Here is a 23,285-nt window from a genome sequence, read left to right as displayed (position 1 = left end):
ACATCTAAATAGTGTTATTCTAGAGATGTATCTTTTTATATGATTGTAGGGCAATCTGACCAAGCTAGTATACTTTATTAGGGAAAAGAAAGAAGAAGACATTTCAAGATAAAAATGATTTATTGGTTGAACAAAGACTAGCATTCAAATTTTCCTTTTCTGGATCATTATAATATGGGTTGGCTGATTCCGGATTAGTGATGCTCATTTTTTTCTCCTTCCTCGAGGGCCACTTTTTCTTTCTCCCAGCTCTAGAATTTTCCCTTCAATGACAATTCATAGTCAAGGGGGAGCTATTCTCTCCATGTATCATGATCTTGTCTGCATTAATTTCTAATGATAGGCTCTCCTAAAAATACACAGATTTTATATTCCTAAAATAATGTCTTCGACCACTAGAGCAGACCTCTGCATTGACCTTTGCTCTGATCAAAATTAATCTCTCCTCTGCACTCTGTTAGCACACAAGTTTATTCTATCTTCGCCCAGATTTCCTGCTGCTGCTACTGCTGCTAAATTGCATGCGCTTTGAAAGAAAGGACAAGGGGGTTGTTTGAAGGGTAAGCATGCCTCACCTTTGGAGATGCTTAGCATAATTATAGTACCTACCTTTTATTCTATACTTACCATGTGCCAGGCATCACAGGAAAGCCTTTACTTCCACTAAAGTCTTTTAATTCTATTATCTCATTCAATCTTTGCAGTCACATTAAGAGGTAAGTGTTAAGATCCCTGTTTCACAGATTAAGTAAATGAGAATTAGGAAGGTTGAGAAGCTTAGCCAAGGTCCCGAAACTAGGAAACAGTGGAGCCAGGATTTAAAATAAAAATTGGGGGGCGTGAACACAGCCTGAAGGGGGTGAGTGCACCACAGCTAGCTGAAGGGAGTCTGGGAAAAAGCCTGGAACTGCCTAAGAGGCAAGAGACCATTGTTTTGGGGTGCATGAGGAGAGGGGATTCACAGCACTGCCTAAATGAGCTCTAGAGATGGGTGTGAGCCACGGCTATCAGCAAGGACCCCAGAGATGGGCATGAGACACTAAGGCTGCTGCTGCAGCCACCAAGAGGCCTGTATGCAAGCACAGGTCACTATCCACACCTTCCCCCCTGGGAGCCTGTGCAGCCTGCCACCGCCAGGGTCCCGTGATCCAGGGACAACTTCCCCGAGAGAACACACGGTGCGCCTCAGGCTGGTGCAACGTCCCGCTGGCCTCTGTTGCACAGGATCGCCCCGCATCCTACCTCTCCTTCCCCTGGCCTGAGTGAGCCAGAGCCCCCGATTCAGCGTCTCCTTAACCCCGTCCTCTCTGAGCGAAGAACAGACGCCCTCCGGCGACCTACACGCAGAGGCGGGGCCAAATCCAAAGCTGAACCCCAGGAGCTGTGCGAACAAAGAAGAGAAAGGGAAATCTCTCCCAGCAACCTCAGGAGCAGCGGATTAAATCTCCACAATCAACTTGATGTACCTTGCATCTGTGGAATACCTGAATAGACAACGAATCATGCCAAAATTGAGACTGTGGAATTTAGGAGCAACTGTAGACTTGGGGTTTGCTTTCTGCATCTAATTTGTTTCTGGTTTTATGTTTATCTTAGTTTAGTATTTAGAGTTTATTATCATTGGTAGATTTGTTTATTGATTTGGTTGCTGCTCTCTTCCTTTATATATATATATTTTTTTTCCTTTTTCTCTTTTTGTGAGTGTGTATGTGTATGCTTCTTTGTGTGATTTTGTCTGTATAGCTTTCCTTTAACCATTTGTCCTAAGGTTCTGTCTGTCCATTTTTTTTTTCTTTTTATTTTTGGTATAGCTTTTAGCGCTTCTTATCATTGGGGGATTTGTCTTTAGGTTTTGTTACTCTCTTCTTTCTTTCTTTTTATTATTACTTTCTAATTTAAAATTTTTTTATTTTAATAACTTTATTTTATTTTACTTTATTTTTTCTTTCTTTCTTCCTTTCTTTCTTTTCTTCTGAGCCATGTGGCTGACAGGATATTGGTGCTCTGGCCAGGTGTCAGGCCTGAGGCTCTGAGGTGGGAGAGCCAGGTTCAGGACATTGGTCCACCAGAGACCTCCCAGCTCCATGTAATATCAAATAGCGAAAGCTCTCCCAGGGATCTCCATCTCAATGCTAAGACCCAGCTCCACTCAACAACCAGCAAGCTACAGTGCTGGACACCCTATGACAAACAACTAGCAAGACAGGAACAAAACCCCACCCATTAGCAAAGAGGCAGCCTAAAATCATAATAAGGTCACAGACACCCCCAAACACACTACAAGACGTGGTCCTGCCCACCAGAAAGACAAGATCCAGCCTCATCCACCAGAACACAGGCACCAGTCCCCTCCACCAGGAAGCCTACACAACCCTTTCAACCAACCTTACCCACTGGGGGCAGACACCAAAAACAATGGGGACTACGAACCTGCAGCCTGTGAAAAGGAGACCCCAAACACGGTAAGTCAGGCAAAATGAGAAGACAGAGAAATACACAGCAGATGTAGGAGCAAGATAGAAACCCACCAGACCAAACACATGAAAAGGAAATAGGCAGTCTACCTGAAAAAGAATTCAGAATAATGATAGTAAAGATGATCCAAAATCTTGGAAATAGAATGGAGAAAATACAAGAAACGTTTAACAAGGATGTAGAAGAACTAAAGAGCAAACAAACAATGAAGAACAACACAATAAATGAAATTAAAAATTCTCTAGAAGGAATCAATAGTGGAATAACTGAGGCAGAAGAATGGATAAGTGACCTGGAAGATAAAATAGTGGAAATAACTACCACAGAGCAGAATAAAGAAAAAAGAATGAAAAGAATTGAGAACACTCTCAGAGACCTCTGGGACAACATTAAATGCGCCAACATTTTAATTATAGGGGTCCCAGAAGAAGAGAAAAAGAAAGGGACTGAGAAAATATTTAAAGAGATTATAGTTGAAAACTTCCCTAAAATGGAAAAAGAAATAGTCAATCAAGTCCAGGAAGTGCAGAGTGTCCCATATAGGATAAATCTAAGGAGAAACACACCAAGTCACATGTTAATTAAACAATCAAAAATTAAAGAAAAAATATTAAAAGCAGCAAGGGAAAAGGAAAAAATTACATACAAGAGAATCCCCATAGGTTAACAGCTGATGTTTCAGCAGAAACTCTGCCAGCCAAAAGGGAGTGACAGGACATATTTAAAGTAATGAAAGGGAAAAACCTACAACCAAGATTACGTTACCAAGCAAAGATCTCATTCAGATTCGACAGAGAAATTAAAACCTTTACAGACAAGCAAAAGCTAAGAGAATTCAGCACCACCAAACCAGCTTTACAACAAATGCTAAGGGAACTTCTCTAGGCAGGAAACACAAGAGAAGGAAAAGACCTACAATAACAAACCCAAAGCGGTTAAGAAAATTGTAATAGGAACATACATATTGATAATTACCTTAAATATAAATGGATTAAATGCCCCAACCAAAAGACATAGACTGGCTGAATGGATACACAAATAAGACCCATATATGTGCTATCTACAAGAGACCCACTTCAGACCTAGGGACACATACAGACTGAAAGTGAGGGGATGGAAAAAGATATTCCATGCAAATGGAAATCAAAAGAAAACTGGAGTAGCAAATCTCATATCAGACAAAATAGACTTTAAAATAAAGACTATTACAAGAGATAAAAAAGAACACTACATAATGATCAAGGGATCAACCCAAGAAGAAGATATAACAAGTGTAAATATTTATGCACCCAACATAGGAGCACCTCAATACATAAGGCAAATGCTAACAGCCATAAAAGGAAAAATCAACAGTAACACAATAATAGTAGGGGACTTTAACACCCCATTTTCACCAATGGGCAGATCAACCAAAATAAAAATAAATAAGGAAACAGAAACTTTAAATGACACAATAGACCAGATAGATTTAATTGATATTTATAGGATATTCCATCCAAAAACAGCAGATTACACTTTCTTCTCAAGTGCTCATGGAGCATTCTCCAGGATACATCATATCCTGGGTCACAAATCAAGCCTTGGTAAATTTAAGAAAATTGAAATCATATCAAGTATCTTTTCCAACCACAACTCTCTGAGACTAGATATCATGTATAGGAAAAAAACTGTAAAAACTACAAACACATGGAGGCTAAACAATACACTACTAAATAACCAAGAGATCACTGAAGAAATCAAAGAGGAAATCAAAAAATACCTACAAACAAATGACAATGAAAACACGATGACCCCAAACCTATGGGATGCAGGAAAAGCAGTTCTAAGAGGGAAGTTTATAGCAATACAATCCTACCTCAAGAAAGAAGAAACCTCAAATAAACACCTAAAGCAATTAGAGAAAGAAGAACAAAAAAACCCCAAAGTTAGCAGAAGGAAAGAAATCATAAAGATCACATCAGAAATAAATAAAAAGAAATGAAGGAAATGATAGCAAAGATCAATAAAACTAAAAGCTGGTTCTTTAAGAAGATAAACAAAATTGATAAACCACTAAGCAGACTCACCAAGAAAAAAAAAGAAGACTCAAATCAATGCAATTGAAATTCTATTGGAAACAAAACTACAGACCAATATCACTGATGAACATAGATGCAAAAATCCTCAACAAAATACTAACAAACAGAATCCAACAGCACATTAAAAGGATCATACACCATGATCAAGTGGGGCTTATCCCAGGAATGCAAGGATTCTTCAATATACACAAATCAATCAATGTGATAAACCATACTAACAAATTGAAGGAGAAAAACCATATGATCATCTCAATAGATGCAGAAAAAGCTTTCGACAAAATTCAACACCCATTTATGATAAAAACACTGCAGAAAGTAGGCATAGAGGGAACTTACCTCAACATAATAAAGGCCATGTATGACAAACCCACAGCCAACATCGTTCTCAATAGTGAAGAATTGAAATCATTTCCACTAAGATCAGGAACAAAGCAAGGTTGCCTACTCTTACCACTATTTTTCAACATAGTTTTGGGAGTTTGGGCCACAGCAATCAGAGAAGAAAAAGAAATAAAAGGAATCCAAATCAGAAAAGCAGAAGTAAAGCTGGCACTGTTTGCACATGACATGATACTATACATAGAGAATCCTAAAGATGCTACCAGAAAACTACTAGAGCTATTCAATGAATTTGGTAAAGTTGCAGGATACAAAATTAATGCACAGAAATCTCTTGCATTCCTATACACCAATGATGAAAAATCTGAAAGAGAAATTAAGGAAACACTCCCATTTACCATTACAACAAAAAGAATAAAATACCTAGGAATAAACCTACCTAAGGAGACAAAAGACCTGTATGCAGAAAACTATAAGACAGTGATGGGGGCTTCCCTGGTGGCGCAGTGGTTGGGAGTCCGCCTGCCGATGCAGGGGACACGGGTTCTTGCCCCGGTCCGGGAGGATCCCACGTGCCGCGGAGCGGCTGGGCCCATGAGCCATGGCCGCTGAGTCTGCGCGTCTGGAGCCTGTGCTCTGCAGCGGGAGAGGCCATAGCAGTGAGAGGCCCGCATATCGCAAAAAAAAAAAAATAAAAATAAAAAAAAAAAAGACAGTGATGAAAGAAATTAAAGATGATACAAACAGATGGAGAGATATACCATGTTCTTGGATTGGAAGAATCAACTTTATGAAAATGTCTGTACTACCCAAAGCAATCTACAGAATCAGTGCAATCCCTATCAAAGTACGACTGTCATTTTTCACAGAACTAGAACAAAAAATTTCACAATTTGTATGGAAACAAAAAAGATCCCGAATAGCCAAAGCAATCTTGAGAAAGAAAAATTGATCTGGAGGAATCAGGCTCCTGGACTTCAGACTCTACTACAAACCTACAGTAATCAAGGCAGCATGATACTGGCACAAAAACAGAAATATATATCAGTGGAACAGGATAGAAAGCCCAGAGATAAACCCACACACATATGGTCATCTTACCTTTGATAAAGGAGGCAAGAATATACAATGGAGAAAAGACAGTCTCTTCAATAAGTGTTGCTGGGAGAACTGGACAGCTACATGTAAAAGAATGAAATTAGAACACTCCCTAACACCATACACAAAAATAAACTCAAATGGATTAGAGACCAAAATGTAAGGCCATGCACTATAAAACTCTTAGAGAAAAACATAGGCAGAACACTCCATGATATAAATCACAGCAAGATCCTTTTTGACCCACCTCCTAGAGAAATGGAAAAAAAAATAAACAAATGGGACCTAATGAAGCTTAAAAGCTTTTGCACAGCAAAGGAAACCATAAACAAGATGAAAAGACAATGCTCAGAATGGGAGAAAATATTTGCAAACAAAGCAACTGACAAAGAATTAATCTCCAAAATTTACAAGCAGCTCATGCAGCTCAATGTCAAAAAAACAAACAACCCAATCCAAAAATGGGCAGAAGACCTAAATAGACATTTCTCCAAAGAAGATATACAGACTTCCAACAAACACATGAAAGAATACTCAACATCATTAATCATTAGAGAAATGCAAATCAAAACTACAATGAGGTATCACCTCACACTGGTCAGAATGGCCATCATCAAAAAATCTACAAACAATAGATGCTGGAGAGGGTGTGGAGAAAAGGGTACCTTCTTGCTCTGTTGGTGGGAATGTAAATTGATACAGTCACTATGGAGAATAGTATGGAGGTTCCTTAAAAAGCTAAAAATAGAACTACCATATGACCCAGCAATCCACTCCTGGGCATATACCCTGAGAAAACCATAATTCAAAAAGAGTCATGTACCGCAATGTTCATTGCAGCTCTATTTACAACAGCCAGGACATGGAAGCAACCTAAATGTCCCATCAACGGATGAATGGATAAAGAAGATGTGGCACATATATACAATGGAATATTACTCAGCCATAAAAAGAAACGAAACTGAGTTATTTGTAGTGAGGTGGATGGACCTAGTGACTGTCATACAGAATGAAGTAAGTCAGAAAGAGAAAAATAAATACCATATGCTAACACATATATCTGTAATCTAAAAAAAAAAAAAAGGTTCTGAAGAACATAGGGGCAGGACAGGAATAAAGACTCAGACGTAGAGAATGGACTTGAGGACACGGGGAGGGGGAAGGGTAAGCTGGGACGAAGTGAGAGAGTGGCATGCACATATATACACTACCAAATGTAAAATAGATAGCCAGTGGGAAGCAGCCGCATAGCACAGCGTGATCAGCTGGGTGCTTTGTGTCCACCTAGAGGGGTGGGATAGGGAGGGTGAGAGGGTGACACAAGAGGGAGGGGATATGGGGATATATGTATATATATAGCTGATTCACTTTGTTATAAAGCAGAAACTAACACACCATTGTAAAGCAATTATTCTCCAAAAAAGATGTTAAAAAAATAAAATAAAAATTTTTGAAGGATAGGTGGTTGTAGAGATGAAGGGAAAAATAAATGCTAGGGTTGGAATTTCTCTATTAGGCTTCTGTGCCTACTCTTAGCACATGTGGTCTTGCTAAGAACGTTCACGCACTGGATGAGCAATCCAAAGCAGATGTCCCTCCCCTTGCCTACTTTAGGGGGTTTATTAGCATATATACACTAACCTCTACTGAAAACTTATCTGAATGATTTGTTTTAAAAGATACATATAAAGTTTTGTTTAATAATAATCGAGGTTATATTCGTGCAAAGTGCATAACTGGCAAGCTAGAGTCCTCATGAAAAAAGTAAAACCTGTGAATTGGAGAAAGTAATAAAAATAGCACATAGGTAGAATTCTCAAGGGAAAAAAAGACTTGTGAATTATCTGTTAAGATTTCATGCAGCAAAAATGGCATATAAAGAGTTTATTTCAGGGGCTTCCCTGGTGGCGCAGTGGTTGAGAGTCCCCCTGCCAATGCAGAGGACGCAGGTTCGTGCCCCGGTCCGGGAAGATCCCACATGCCGCAGAGCAGCTGGGCCCGTGAGCTATGGCCGCTGAGCCTGCGCGTCCGGAGCCTGTGCTCTGCAACGGGCGAGGCCACAACAGTGAGAGGCCCGCGTACCACAAGAAAAAAAGAGAAGAGTTTATTTCATATCGGAGAGTTAGTCCTGTATTGCTTTTTGCGTGTGTTTTTACTCATATATCAGAAGATGGAGCTGAAATGGACCTATATTCTCAGTCTATGACAAAAGAGAATAATCCTTTATGTCATATTTCAGAGGAAGGGGCATAAAATACCTCAGAGACTTAAATTTTTGTATGCAAGCATAAACCTAGATTGTCTAAAATAAAGTGAACATGGTAGGAGATAAATATACTAGAAAACTTGACTAGAAAGACTTATGGAAGTTGAGCACAGAATTTGTAACTAGAAATGTCTGTGAAGTATAAGGATCAGGGCATTATGGGCATAATCAAGGATTATGCCCTAAATGCCATATGCCCAGTTTTCTCACCACAGGTCTGCTTTAGGCCTATGGTCCCTATGCCCTATTTCTTTCTCTCTCAAAAGTGTAGTGGTTCGCCCTGTAAGTTAATTGTATGGTCACCCTACCTAACATCATTATGGAAATCCTTCCTACTGTCTAAGTTTTAACTGCATTTGTGTGTTCAGGATCTAAGGCATAGCTAGAATTCCTAGGTTAAGTTCAATTATTCTCCATAACGGAATTCCTCTGACAGAGATCACAAGAGCCACAGGCCTGAAGTATTTACTATCTGGCCATTTACAGGAAAAGTTTGCCAGACAACTGGAAAACATATAACAAATATGTTGATTAATCAGAAGAAAAAGTAAAATATGTATTCACAATAAATTATTTTGGAAGAAAATATTGACTGTCTGGTTTTGAAGGGTTTAATGAAGTAAACAGTGACACTGGGATAAATGAGGTGATTCTAATAGTTACCACCTAAGGAAGTGACAAACAGCAAATGAAGGATCAGGTCAAATGAATATAATAGTGTTTGAAAATGAATAATAAAGAAGATTTTGAGAATGTTGAATTAATGGGTCTTCTGAACTATCAACATGAAGATTCAGGTCTAGATATCCATTCTCCTTATGCTTATATAGCTTTTGCTATAAATATTTTTTTCGATCTGGGTTAAAGGGGTGCTCTGGAATACTAAGTCAGTTTCATTAAAAGCAAATCTGAAGAAAAATCTACACATCCAAGAATGCTTCTGTAAACATAAGGTGACACTAACTGTATTTTATGAAGCAGAAAATTGCTTCACAGCCAAATTCTTAAAATCCTTCTTTTTGCTGCCTTTAATAGGACATAGAACATTTGTATACATGAGCTGCATAAAACTCTAATAGAATTAGCATTTAGTAATTTGATATTTTATATGCCTGACAAATCTGATATAGAATAAAGGAAGGAAGCAGAACACTCTTTTATGACCAGAATCATTTCTTTTTTTTTTTTTTTTTTTTTTGCGGTACGCGGGCCTCTCACTGTTGTGGCCTCTCCCGTTGTGGAGCACAGGCTCCAGACGCGCAGGCTCAGCAGCCATGGCTCACGGGCCCAGCCGCTCCGTGGCATGTGGGATCTTCCCGGACCGGGACACGAACCCATGTCCCCTGCATCGGCAGGCGGACTCTCAACCACTGCGCCACCAGGAAAGCCCCAGAATAATTTCTTAAAGTGGAAAGAATTTACTAATACATTGTTGGTAATCTACATAAGGACCTGGGCTTGGTATAGTCTTAGAAACAGACCCTTCCAGGTGAGTTCACAGATTTATAATGAAGTAAAAATTTTAAAAGAAATCAAAGCTTTATGTATACTAAAAGCCACTACAAAATTATACTTATTATTTTTTTAAGCATTGATATTACAATCTAGACTTCAAGTGGCAAATTGAACTCAAATGTAGATAGATAGATAGGGATATATTTCAAAATACTTAAGCATGCAGTTTTAAAATAATAAGGAAATCATCTTATAAAACATTGCAGCAAATTCTAGAAATCTTGGAAGTGTTTCCACCGAAATCAGTTTACTTCTACTTGGAATAATCCTTCTTAAGACTTTAGAAGATAAAGCTGAGTTTCCCTTGAGCCGAAGATATGCATGGAGAAATATGTTCCTTGAGCAAATAAATTGATGAAATGGAGCAATGACTGTTTTCAAGTTTGAATGAGTAATGTAAACAAATATGGACTGCCACACATGTATGAGAGATACTCTAATTTAACCTGGATCTTAGAAAAGTTATCTCACAAGTATAATATCTCTTAAAGGAAATAGAAGTGCACTATCAAAAATCATTAAGCAAATATCTTTTAAAAGACAGTGTTCTGCTGGTCATTATGAGATTCACTCAGGTATTATTGTCTGTGCTTCCCGGAGTGCCCTGTCAAAGTTATGTTACCATATTTTAAATGAGCTCATAGTACTTGTCTAAAAGATTTAATTACATTGTAAAATATAATGATAACAAGCCTAGATTAGTTAATGGGATGAGGTATACAAATGATTTAATAAAATGGTTTTCAAACTTTTTCTTCTTAAGCAGGAGAAACATTTTTGAAAAGCAGAAACTTCAAATACAAAACAGATAAAATTAGATCTTATAGCAGGTTCATAGCCAGGCCCTCCCACCTCCTCCTCACTCACTACAGCAGTCATTGAAGGCCTCTGCCAAACTAAACCCTGAACTCTGGACAGAGCTTAAAAGTCCGTGATTAATACAGGTTTTCCTAGTTTAAAATACTAATCTTCCTATTTCACCCATTCTTTCTACAGATCATTTGCGAGGACCCAAATGCACTGTGATTAGAAACACTTTATCTCTTAAGGAATGGTGGCAGAGGCAGAGAGGAGGGGGAGAGAGAGATTGATTTGTCTGGGACGGTTTACTGGTTCCTGTTCCTGGAGAGATGATGACAGATGTCACTTTTATTCCCTTATAGTACTTTCCCAAATGGTAAACGAGGATAAAGAAAAGTTCATCCTATGGTTCTCTGAGAAACTAGAAATACCATCTTATCTGTTTCTCTATAAATCTCAGCATTCCAAGTAACATTCTGAAACTTTTCAGAGTAAAAAAAAATTAAATTGGGATATAGACCTTTCTTTGATGAGATAGATAATCATCTCCTCGAAGGGATTTCTGGTTCCTTACCCAAGCCCGGCTTTGCTATCTTGGCAGAACAGAGGTGAGTTGATTCATGCAACATTGATGTTCCTGAGGAAGACAGACGGCTCTGAAAGACCAGGAGCCATTAATCTCTGAGCACCATGGAATAAAAATTTACTGGCAGAAGGATAGCATTTTACAGAGGCATGGCACACCTAAACCTGCAAGACTTTATGTTCCTTTTCCGGAGCCAACAGCAAAGTAAAAGTCACTGCTCTTTCTGTCCACTTCTGTGCATTTGAAAGTGCCATTTAAGTATAATATTTGGTCTGAAATCAAGAAGTTTTAAGAAAGGGTGTCAAAAATCAGAATCCGGAAATGTCCAGGGGTTTTATTTATATAACTGGGTGTTTGCTTCAGTGGCTCACAGCCATGAGGGAGAATTTTTTTTTTCTTTCCCTGTGGACCCTGTTCTACCAAAATAGCAAAGTTGAATGCTGGGCAAGGAATTTTTAGATTCTGGAAGAATTCATTCATCAAACAGAAAAGATTTCTCCTCTTTGTTTTATATACCTAACTTTTGTGGCTAAAGAAGCTGGGTCAGTACTTGAAGGATATTTTATAGATTTTCAGTTATATCAATAACTGGTAAGGTTACAATATGTTTTTTTCCCAATAGGCATTTTTCGACCTGTGCTAGGTGCTGTGGATGGTAAGAAAGCATAAAATAACATACTTATTGAGCACTCACTATGTCAGACACTGGAAGGGTACTTCATCTATATTACCTCATTTAATCCTCACCCAGTGAAGGTAGATTTTACAATCTCCAATTTACAGAAACTGAATCTCCAACAATAACTCACCATAGATCTCACCCCGTAATCTCCAGTAATAACTTGGAGGTGGATCACATCAATCAATGGCAGAGTCAAGACCTGAACCTAATTTTATGTTTGCAATTCTGAAGCTTATGCTCTTTCCACTAAATAATTCAGCCTCAATTTTTTGCAGTAGTCAAATGGGAATACATGTAAGGAATACTGCCAGATTTGGGTGAGAATTACATAACTGACAGTTATTGAACACATATCAACTACTACATGATCGAATGACGTCAGTAACCTCCACTTCCTTCCTTTTCTTTTCTTCATTATACCCATAGTAAGTGAGATGATGTTTTGTTTTGTTTTTCGCTGGCAGTGCCCCAATAGCGTGTTGAAATTATTAATCAAGTTAATTATTCATTTAAGTCTAGAGACTCCATTGCTCTTGGTGCCCGAATTCAGAAAGGGAGTTGAGTGTGGCAAGCGGAGTTCTCTTTTCTAATGTGACACAATGTGCTGTGCTCCCAGATTCTTCAGAATGTGCTAGAATGCTGCCCAAATACAGGACTCCAGAAGTTGCACACTTAGGTGGGAAAAGACCATTGTTTTTTAAATGGAATACTCACTTTACACAAATATTCTAAAAGCTACAAAAATGATTAATTTTGCTGTTAGGAATAATTACCAATAAATATAATCTTCCTTTTTCTAAGATAAAAACTATGTAACATCTTATTCATGTGTATATAATTTGAAGAAACAAAATGAACTATCTATTTAATTGTAATAGTCTGCCTTCAGTTACCATACCTCAGCCTCAGATTACCATATATGTTCTTTGAAGAATTATGGTGTTTCTAAAGGAGTTGAAATCTTTCATAAATAAGAAACCAAACTGTTAAAATGTGTTCACAGCCAGATTCTGGCAAGTTGCCAAAGCCATATTTAAGCTCAGTCAGTGAAGGAATATTTTATCCATACGGTTGGGATAACAAGTTTGATTTTAAATGGTAATAGCCTTTGGTAAACTGAAGACTTTGTATTCATCTCTAATTGTATACCTTTTAACATATAGTAAACGTTCTATTCTCAAGCTGGGCACTGTAATCTTGATTGGAGGTTGCACTTGGGAGAAGGGTAACCCTCCATGAGAGGACCCTTCCCTGGGAGCACAGCCTGGGTTAAGTCTCATAGAAGAGGTGAGTCAGATGGAATGGTAAAAGGGGCTTCAATAAAACAGAAGGCAAGCAAACTAAGTATGCTAGAAATTTGAAAAGGAGTTGGTAGAAAGCAAATGAAAATGCTGAGTCTTTATTGTTGTTTGTGTCTCAGTTTCACCTAAGCCCCAGCGGCTACCCTCTTCTGGAAATCCTAGAGCAGATCATTTCTTAAGCTGACTATATTGACAGATGGCTCAATGACCAGAGATGTCTGGTTTTGTCTGGTGATATATACGAATCCCAGTGTCTCAAAAAGCGGAATACCTGCAATTTTTGTCTTTTTAGTGACTTATGATTTCCACCCTACTCAAAAAGTTTACCCACTTATCTCTGGACATTAAACCCTAAGGTATCCTTTGGGTTCTGGCTGACTTTGTCATTGTAGTATTGAAGTCATTAGCTTTTCAGCTTTCCAACATCATAACAAATATTACTTTGTATCTCTGACGAGGGTTGTTATAAGTCTCAGCAGTTCAGTAATTCTTCTAAAGTCTGCTGTGGCTGCCTTGTTTTTGCCACTTAAGCTATGAGTTGACTTATTTTACTTTACGTTCATACAAGGAAGATGAGAGGCAGGAAGCTGTTAACGATTTGATTATTTTGCCAAAGCTTCACTGTCTTGGGTTCTAACTGTACAGTACGATGCTGATTAGAAGTAGTGAGAGTAGCCATTTTGTCTTGTTTCGAATTTTAGGAGAAAAACATTCAGTCTTTCATCGTTATGTAGGATGTTAGCTGTAGATTATTCATAGAGATATTGCATTATAGTTAACAAAGTCAAACTAATTAAAACATGGCCAAATGATGAATTTACTCCATGAATACAAACATGGTTTGGTTTAAAGAAATCTATTAATGCCATTTATAGCACTGGTATTGAAAATCATTTAGTCATCTTGATAGATGGGAATATATTTAATAAAATCCAACATTTTTTTCCAAGTAAAAATGTTAGCAGACTGAAATCGAAATATGCATATTAACATGATAACAAATACTATTTCAAACAGTGGAAAAAATATACTAAACATTAATGCCCCAGAGACATTCCCATTAAAATAAGGAAGGAGGCATGGGTGTGATTCCCACTATTATGTACCAGAATTCTCTAACTCTGGTTAACACACAGAGAAAAGAAACAAGTAAGAGACATGACTATTGGAAAGGAGAAGCAAAGTTATTATTTGTAAGTAAAGGAATCAGATACAAAATACACAGAAGTCAATAGCTTTTTGTGTCAGAAATAACCATTTAGAAAATGCAATGGTTAAAGCTCCTTAACAGTAGCAAAAATAGATAAAATAGTTACTAACAAACGTAATGATGTGTAGGTTCCATGTAAAGAAAATAATGAAAGTTTGATGAGGCACCTGAATAAACATTTTAATGGATGGAAGCTAGAATATATTAAGATGTCAATTATTTCCACATCAATTCCATCAATAGCATTATTATTTGGACATCAGACTATAATTATAAAAATCACAGAGAAGAATAAAGAGTGAGACAACTCAAGAAAAAATTGTAAAATAGGTTCAATGAAGGCGGACTTAAACTAAGTTTAGATAAATCATTAGATAAAACTGTAATAATGAAATCATTATAGGAATTGTACAAGGCCATCGATGGAAGATTATACAATTTCAGAAATAGACCTTAGCATATGAGTTTATTATGTGATTAAACATGCAATTCCAAACGATGGATAAAGATCTCTTATTCAAGGATGGCTAAGAGATCCTGGGACTCTTAGCCATCAATCTGAATAAAATTTGTCTCTTTAGATTTGGTTATAGCATCATGCCATATACCACAATAAATTTAGAGTAGATTAAAGAATTGAAAGCAAAGGATGAAATAATGAACTAACTAGGAGAGATTATGCCAAATTTTACTTAATGCCAATGTAACAGAGGCCTCTCTGAGCAAAAGGCAAAGAAAGGAATCTTGAAGAAAATGTTGAAAAACTTCACAGTGTAAAGATACAAACCACTGTATGACAAAAAAAAAAATCATTTTGAATTGAATGGCAAATTACAGACAGATGATATATTTAACAGAAATGTAATGCCTTATTTTATAGACACACTATAAAAAAAGAATAGCCCAAGTGAATAAAATGAGTAAAAGAAATGAATATACACTCAAAGATATAGACAGACATACAAATTATCAATAAACATGGTTTAACATTTCACCTCACCTGTAATAAAGAAATGCTAATTAAAGCATGACTGTCACTTTTAATCCATCAAGTTGCAAAAAGAATGGTGGTATGTATTTTTATAAGGGTTAAAATAACATACGTGTGCTCATATAAAAGTTGAATAATTTTTTCCAGTTTTATTGAGAAATAATAGACATACATCAAATAATTTTAAGGCTTCCAGCATGATAGTTTGATTTACATATATTGTGAAATGTTTACCACAGTAGGTTAAGCTAACATCCATCTTCTCATATAGATACAAAAAAAGGAAAGAAAAAAAGGAAAAAAATTTTCTTTTATGATAGCTCACAGAATTTACTCTTTTAACAACTTTCCTATATAGCATGCAATAAAATTTTTATCAAGCCATATAATGAAGTATATGCTGTCATTAAAAATTAACTCTCAAGGATATTTATGGACATGGAAAAATGCCCAGATTATCATATTAACTGTAGAAAAGTGTTATCACATGTTATGATTCCAATTTGATTAATACATAAGTATATATAATTATATGTTAAATAAAGATTGGTTGGAAAATAAAACTTACAGTATCTTAGCGTTGGGATATTACCTACTTTAATTTCTGTTTTTATACTTTTCTGTAATTTTCTATTAAAATGATTGTTTTACAAACCAGGCAATACTATTTAAAGCATAAATATGATTAAAATTTTAAACTATTAGGATAGTATTATTCAAACTGAGGGTTGCAATTCAGGAGGGTCATGCTATCAATTACCCAGTGGGTTGCAACCAGCATTTTTGTTAATGAAATAGAATGGAATACAAATATCTCTGTGCTTTATTTGTATGTTTAGAGAAAAAAAAAGAAACATCACAATAAATATTTAGTTTCAGCATACACAAACACACAACCATACACACATAACCAGATATATAAATGTCTAAACACTTGATGTTAACTATATTTCTTGATATGGTTTATTTCAAAAAGTTTGAGAAACTACATTGGCGTAATCTGGTTTTTGATAGAATTGGAAGATTTCTGAAATTGCAGACTTCATATTGCTAATGCAGTCACATCCCCTTCATGCAGGTGAGTCAGCACAGAGCTGGAAGTCGTTGAGGAATTCAGATTTAACTATTTCATCTACTGCTGGTTTTTAAAAAATAACAACCACAATGTCCAAACATCAGGCTTAAACTTGTAAATACAGAGATTATATGCTGCTCTGTAATGAAGGATTATTTAAGTCAATACACAGCCAAACTTGCATCATTTAAAATTCCCTGAGCCATATTTCAGTATTCACTAGCAGCACGTCAAAGTTAGGTAGAACGAAGATAACAGTTGAATTTTACTGTGAGGTTAGTATTGCAACAAGTCAGTCCAAGTCTTTTGAATCAAATAGCTTTTAACTGTTTCCATATGGGTGAATACTTCATTCTCTTGCCCCTTCTAAGTAGTATTTTAAGAAACTTTTTAATGTAGGTATAAAATAAGTACTCAGATACCTAATCATCTGGGTAGAGTCAGCATCTCCCTGTTTAAAACATGCTGAAAGTTCACAGCGCCAGCCCATTACTAATTATTTGGCCCTAAAATGAGTTTACTGGATTGTCCAGTGTATAACTGACTGTTTTTATGCATCACTATTTCATGGCATATCTAAGTCTACTTTTATATGTCCTTCACTCCCTTAAAGTATTAACAGTGCATAAATGAGGATATTTTGCCAACATCAGTAATGCCTTTTAATCATAATGATTTTTGAAAAGATCAGCTTATTTCCACATAAGCCTAAATAATATAGCTTCATTCCCAGCATCAATTCTTTCCTTCCTTACACATTCCAAAACTGAAAACAGACCTGTAATCAGGAGGTGACACTCAGAGGAAGAAAGAACTCCAGCATGGAAAGCCAATTACAAAATTTTTTTTCCTTTTTGAAAATATTTTTCATTGAAAGATAGGGGAAATAAAAACCAAAAAGTTAAAAAAATATCTTTTTAACCAATAGTTTGGAAGGAAAGAGAAATAAGATGTGAATTTTTTTAATGAGATAAAAGAATTGGAAGGATAAAAGACCCTGGTGTTATACTTTTAAAGACATATTAGGGCTGCTCTAGATTCTAGAAATCTAAAGAAAAATTAAGCCTTTATTTTATAAAACCTGCAGCTCTGCAAGATGCCACAGCTGTAAAATGACAAGGTTCTGGATATCAGATGATTTGACCCCAGTTTTCCATCCAAAACTCATCTCCAAAGCAAAGTTCCTGCGTTCTGCAGTTAACTCTTCTTGTTGGCATTGGATTATGATTCTGAGCTACAACTAATATCAAGAGCTTTTATTAAAAGAAAACGTGCTGCATACCCTTGCATATTATAATGATGTGAAATTTCATAATTTGTCCTATAGTACTGTCTCTGTAATAGATTACTGTGTGCTTAAATTCACCTGTCATTCCCAGAGCTCTTTGTACTGAGTGGCTCAGGCATGAAAATTCTGAAAAACTTTAAGCTCAAGTTTCTTGATTTTAGGAGAAGTGTTTTTAGCAGTAAAATCATCCATCTCATGCCTGAGGCCAATTAGGAACAAGCATGCCCCATATGGGAAATGAGATATGATTTTTTTCTAATATTCTATTGATAATGATGATTGTAATCAGCATTGTAAATTTTATGACCTACCTTTCCAATGAAATTTTTTCAGTATTTCAAAACAAATTGATTTTGCCATATCTTACGCTCCAGACTCATGGTAAGATAAATGTTATTAGTTAGTTATAATCACAGATGTTTATCATTATACTTGTTTCTCTTCTAAAATACTTCATTTTTTAAGCATTTTCCATTTTTTTGATGCTGGAGGATCATTTTTCACACTTTTGCAGACCATGGCAAGAAAACTTACTAAATATGCAATTGATTTTTCCATTAAGATAGCATGCCAATAAGTACACCCAAGGCTGCAAGGACCATTTAAATCATCAGACACTTTGATGAGGTATTCTAGTCTTCAGAATTTTAAAGATCTTTATTTTTAGGTCAGGAAACTACAGCAAGTGGGCCAAATTGGACCCACTTCCTGGCTTTGTAAATAAAGTTTTATTGAAACGCAGCCACACCCATTTTTTTATGCATTTGTCTGTGGCTGCTTTTGAGCTACAACCGCAGAGGTGAGCAGTTAGGACAGAAACTATATAGCCTACAAAGTCTAAAGTATTTACTACCTTGTTCTTTACAAAAAACATGCTGACCCCCGATCTCCAAACTAATTCCTAACTGGGTCTCGGGATTCTGTGAAGTTTTTCTCCTAAATTTTCTTTTGTAGATGTTTCATCTCACTGGTGAAATGACACATGTTCAATTGTGTAGAAAGACATGGACTTCATTTTTAATCCTTGTGTATGTATTTTAACATTTACTCTGTTTTCTTCATCTGTATATATTACCTTTGCAAAATAAGTTTTATTTCTAAAACCCTTTCCACAAAACAGGTAAGTTAGAGATGTGACAAGATTTATGCTTTAATCTCATGATTGGATAGACGCTGCAAGCTAGGAGAATTCTTTTCTAGGCTGCCTTATTAAATGGGGTTCACTTAATATGGCTCCTGAGGGCTTTGAAATCAACATCCCATTGAAACTGAGTGGAAAATAATACAATTAACTGGAAGTAGAGCTCTCTAATGATTCGTTTTGAATTAGGTAATAGTGAGAAGAAGGGAATAACTTGAAAATAAAAACATTGGAAATCTATTGTAGTTAGGAGCTCAGACTGTCAAAATCAATTCTTAAGGAATATTTACAAAACCACATAACCTCTATCTATAAATATTGAATAAAGATGTGCTTCATATTTGAAAGCAACTTAGATTTTCACTCACAAGATTCTGTAATACTAATTCCCAAATATGATGATAAGGGACTTTAAGTGTAAAACACATTTCACATTAACATGGGACACAGCATTAATTCCTAAACATTTTCTAAATCCTATCTATACAGTTGAAGTCCTACTTACTCATTTTCAACAGTTGTCAACCTTGCTACATACATTCTACAAAGACATTCCTTAGGTATTAAAAACAGCTGATATTTATTAAATGTTGACTATACAACAGTCTACTTTTAATCCTTACCTAACCTCCCTTACCTCGTTTTATAGATGAGGAAATGAGCTTAGATAGGAAAAATAACTTGCCTAAGATCACATACGTATTTGGTGCCCAAGCCAAAATTGTAACTCAAGCAGTTTCAGCCCAGAATCTTCATTTGAACCATGTTCCCTCCAAAGTCTTGTGAGTACAAGAAGCTTGAAAGCAACCAAGTAATAATAAACACCAGCACTTGGTATTGAGAGGCATTGAAAAAGGTGTGCTAACTCTTCTGGGTGAGAGGAAAAGGAAATGCTGCTGGGAGGAGGTAAGTCTTGAGTTGAATTGGGTTTACTAATTGGAGACAAGGAAGGTATTCCAGACATATGTAATAGCGTGTTCAAAGGCAGAGACTGGAGGAGTACACTTTCAGGGAGGTGTAATAGGTGCAGGAGATGGGCTGGTGGAGTGTGAAGGGGCCTGCAGTATTGCCATAGCTTACAGGAAGTCAGTGGTTTTCCCATTTCAGTGTGGTGAGGATCACCTGGGGCACCTGTTTACAGTGAAAATTACTGGGCCCAGGTTGTGGGAGAATCTTATCCAGTTAGATCCAGGAATTTGCATTTCAGCAGGAACACCAGGTGATTCCAGGTCAGGAGAGCCTCTCTGAGAACACTGGAAATCAACATTCTGGAGTATGACATGGTTAGTGTCGTGATGTTTTAGAAAAACGACACAGCAGCTCAGTGGAGAGAGGAAGGTGTTCTCAAAAGTGATTTTTTGTTTATTTAGAATTCAGAAATAATAGAAAGGTAGCTTTTCTTAATGATTTATACAACACACGCGCGCACACACACACACACACTTTCATTTATAATAGGTTTTCGATGTTATTTAAACTACTGGGTTATAAAATAAAATGCTGAAAAAGCAGGGTTCTGTTGTGTTAATTTTTTAAGGCTCTGTAAGGTACAAAAATATATGAATTTTTCAAACCAAACCTTATTTGTGTTTTGCCATTCTCAATCCTTCCCACCCTAGCAGTTAGTAAGCTGCAGTGTGAATAAATAAGTGAATGGATTAGTTAATTGAATTACATATTTTCAGTAGAACCTAATTTCACACACTATAATTGAGAGATTATTTAATAACTCAAGCAAACTGCGGTGTTTCTGTACTTTTCTCTGGGATTAATGTAATAATTTAAGGGACTAATTACTTAAGATAAAATTGACTCATAAATTTAAGATTTGGTGCTGTCTTGTTATAATATAAGCTGAAAGTTGCTATTTCCCACTGGCTTTGAATACATCTAGAATCGAGTAAGTAAAGACAAACTGCATTTTAAAAATTATCTGTTGCATGTAATAACTTGTCAGATGGCTCCCAAAATATATTCTTTGTAGAAAATCGATATATTCCCATCTTGCAGAAGAGAATGTCAGTATACTTTTCAATATTTAAGTAAACTTGAAGGGAAGAAAAAGAAAAAAGAGGCAACATCCATCTAATTCATCTAGAATTGGACTCTAAACGGCAGAATCTCTTTGGGTAACCAGAGATAGCCTTGACCAACTGGGGACTCTCAAACTCGGGATGCCAGATCACACACTGATGTTTATTCCACACTTAAGCTTGTTCAACACAGATGGTAGGTATAAAATAGCTGAGCTCTAACAGATCATGTCCGGGCAGAATGATAAATATGGTCTTTTTTGTTGACAGTCGAGTTGTTTTCACATTCCACTTGAATTAAATTGTGTTCATTCATGCCATGGTACCTGATCTCTGGCAGGGATTCTTATAAAAAATCATCATGTAGATTCATTGCAAAACAAGTGAAAAAAAAATTTGTAAAGTAGCACTCTAAGAAAAATAAGACTAAAGTTGAACAGCCTCTAAGAAACTGTGACAAAAAGCCTCCATTTATTTTGAAAAAAAGATAAATATCTATTTAGATTGATATTTATTCATATGGATTCATATATATTATATATAAGTATATGTATTAATATACTAAAATTCAGGGACAGTGCAAATCCTTAATTTTCATAAACTGGTAAAAATATTTAAAGTTTCTAATATGAAAAAGAAATCATATGTCAGATATACTAGGTATGATCAAATATAACACTGGCCCTAACTTTAAAATGTTCACCATCAAGTTTGGTAAATAAGACATAAAGCCATGAAATTTTATATAAACGAGAAAAGTTAAATGGTAAAGTGAGAGATGATCACAGCAATGATGACGCTTTATCCAAACGGGCTCTGGGTAGTAATCTCTGGGTCTTGAAAAGTGAATGAACTGTAGCTGGATAGGTAGGGGGGGCAGAAAATGATTTGAGTCAAGAAAGAGAGTGGGAGTGAGCAAAATCTCATCAACCCAGTGCTTGCTGAATTTGACCTTTTAGACATGACCTAATCGTAGCGCTGGTAGCGATCCACAGGAACACACTCAACGTCACTGATTCACTACAAGGACTCACAGAACTCAGCAAAGCTGTTATGCTCAAGGTTGCCATTTATTACAGCAAAGGGATACAGAATAAAATCAGCAAAGGGAAGGAACGTAAGGCAGAGTCCAGCAGTGACCAGGCATGGCTTCCGGTCATCCTCCCACAGTGGAGTTGGCCCATAATTCTCCCAGCAACTATTTGTGAAAACACACACCAAGTATTGCCACTCAAGAAAGCTTATCCGAGCTCATCACCGTCCAGGATTTTTACTGAGGGCCATCACGTAGGTACGAAATTCTGCATGACTAACTTTATCTCTCATCTCCAGTGCCCCCAGGGGTCAAACTGATGCAACATGGCCCAGGGCTCCAGGCGAATAAAGACAGACATTCACCATAAATCATATTGTTAGTATGATCTAACATAGCCCAAGACCCAAGATATACAAAGACACTTTTATCAGGCAGGATATTCCAGGGGATTAGAAGTGATCTCCCGGGAGCTGGGCAAGGGCCAGTTCTTTCTTTGGAATGTGTGGGTTTGAACACCCCAAACCCGCTCAGTTACTAAGCTTTTACTGCACAATAGGGAAAGAGTCTGTGTGACTGCAGGTCTTAAATTTTAAAATTTAACTAAAACAAAGAAAAAGATCTGAAAAATACCTGCAAAAGATTTTATCCACACGTTGTGATGATGAAAAATACATATGTATGAGGAAAAGAAAAGCCAACTTCATAGAATAGCTACTGTCTCACCTTTGCGTGGGCATCCAGGTGTTCTGCCCGGTGCAGTGAGCCTCAGTGGCGTGATTTGTTGCCACGTGCAACCATAACAGTACGATTACCTAAGGAGTAGGCCGTTATGCAGACCTCCGTAAATGCTTCTCCACTGCTCCAGCTAACAGTTCTATAGAAGAAAGGTTATGTTGTGCAGATTTTAGAATTAACTACTTACCGATCCTTTTCTTTTAATTTCTACCCCCACTCTGCACCCCATACTTTCTTTTCTGATCTGCAACGTGGCCCTCTCTGAAGATGTTCCAGTGGATTTGATCGCCATCGGCAGGACTGGGTGGACAGCGGATGCCCTGAAGAGGTACACATGTGCTTTATTATGACAAGATTGTTGGGGCCAAGCTGTCATGTATTGTTGCTGCAACTTAATGAAAATGGTATCTAATTTAATAAAAAGGGCCATCAGTTACTGAGCCCTTATACGTACCAGATGTTGAGTTTAACTCGACATGTATTATCTCAATTTATTCTCATACCCACCGTATGAGGTCAGAGCTGTTATTGCCTCCATAGGACCAAGAGGAGAAGAGGGAAGGGTGAGGGGAGATGTTGGGGAAGGGGGTGGAGAGAGAGTGTCTGGAATTAGGTGTGTGACTCAGCAGTAGTAG

At 36.8% G+C, this 23,285-nt stretch overlaps 1 protein-coding gene across 1 annotated transcript in view; it reads left to right on the top strand.

Annotated features, from left to right (window-relative positions):
* Positions 1 to 23,285, top strand: part of PLXDC2 (plexin domain containing 2) — a 417,331-nt gene that overhangs the window by 317,344 nt on the left and 76,702 nt on the right. The window contains exon 11 of the mRNA XM_032622008.1: positions 22,918 to 22,978. Coding sequence (XP_032477899.1) covers positions 22,918 to 22,978 — 61 coding nt within the window. The remainder of the gene's footprint in view (positions 1 to 22,917; positions 22,979 to 23,285) is intronic.

The sequence above is a fragment of the Phocoena sinus genome, chromosome 2, assembly GCF_008692025.1.
Source record: "Phocoena sinus isolate mPhoSin1 chromosome 2, mPhoSin1.pri, whole genome shotgun sequence".
Taxonomy (NCBI): Eukaryota; Metazoa; Chordata; class Mammalia; order Artiodactyla; family Phocoenidae; genus Phocoena; species Phocoena sinus.
This window is presented reverse-complemented; position numbering and strand designations above follow the sequence as displayed.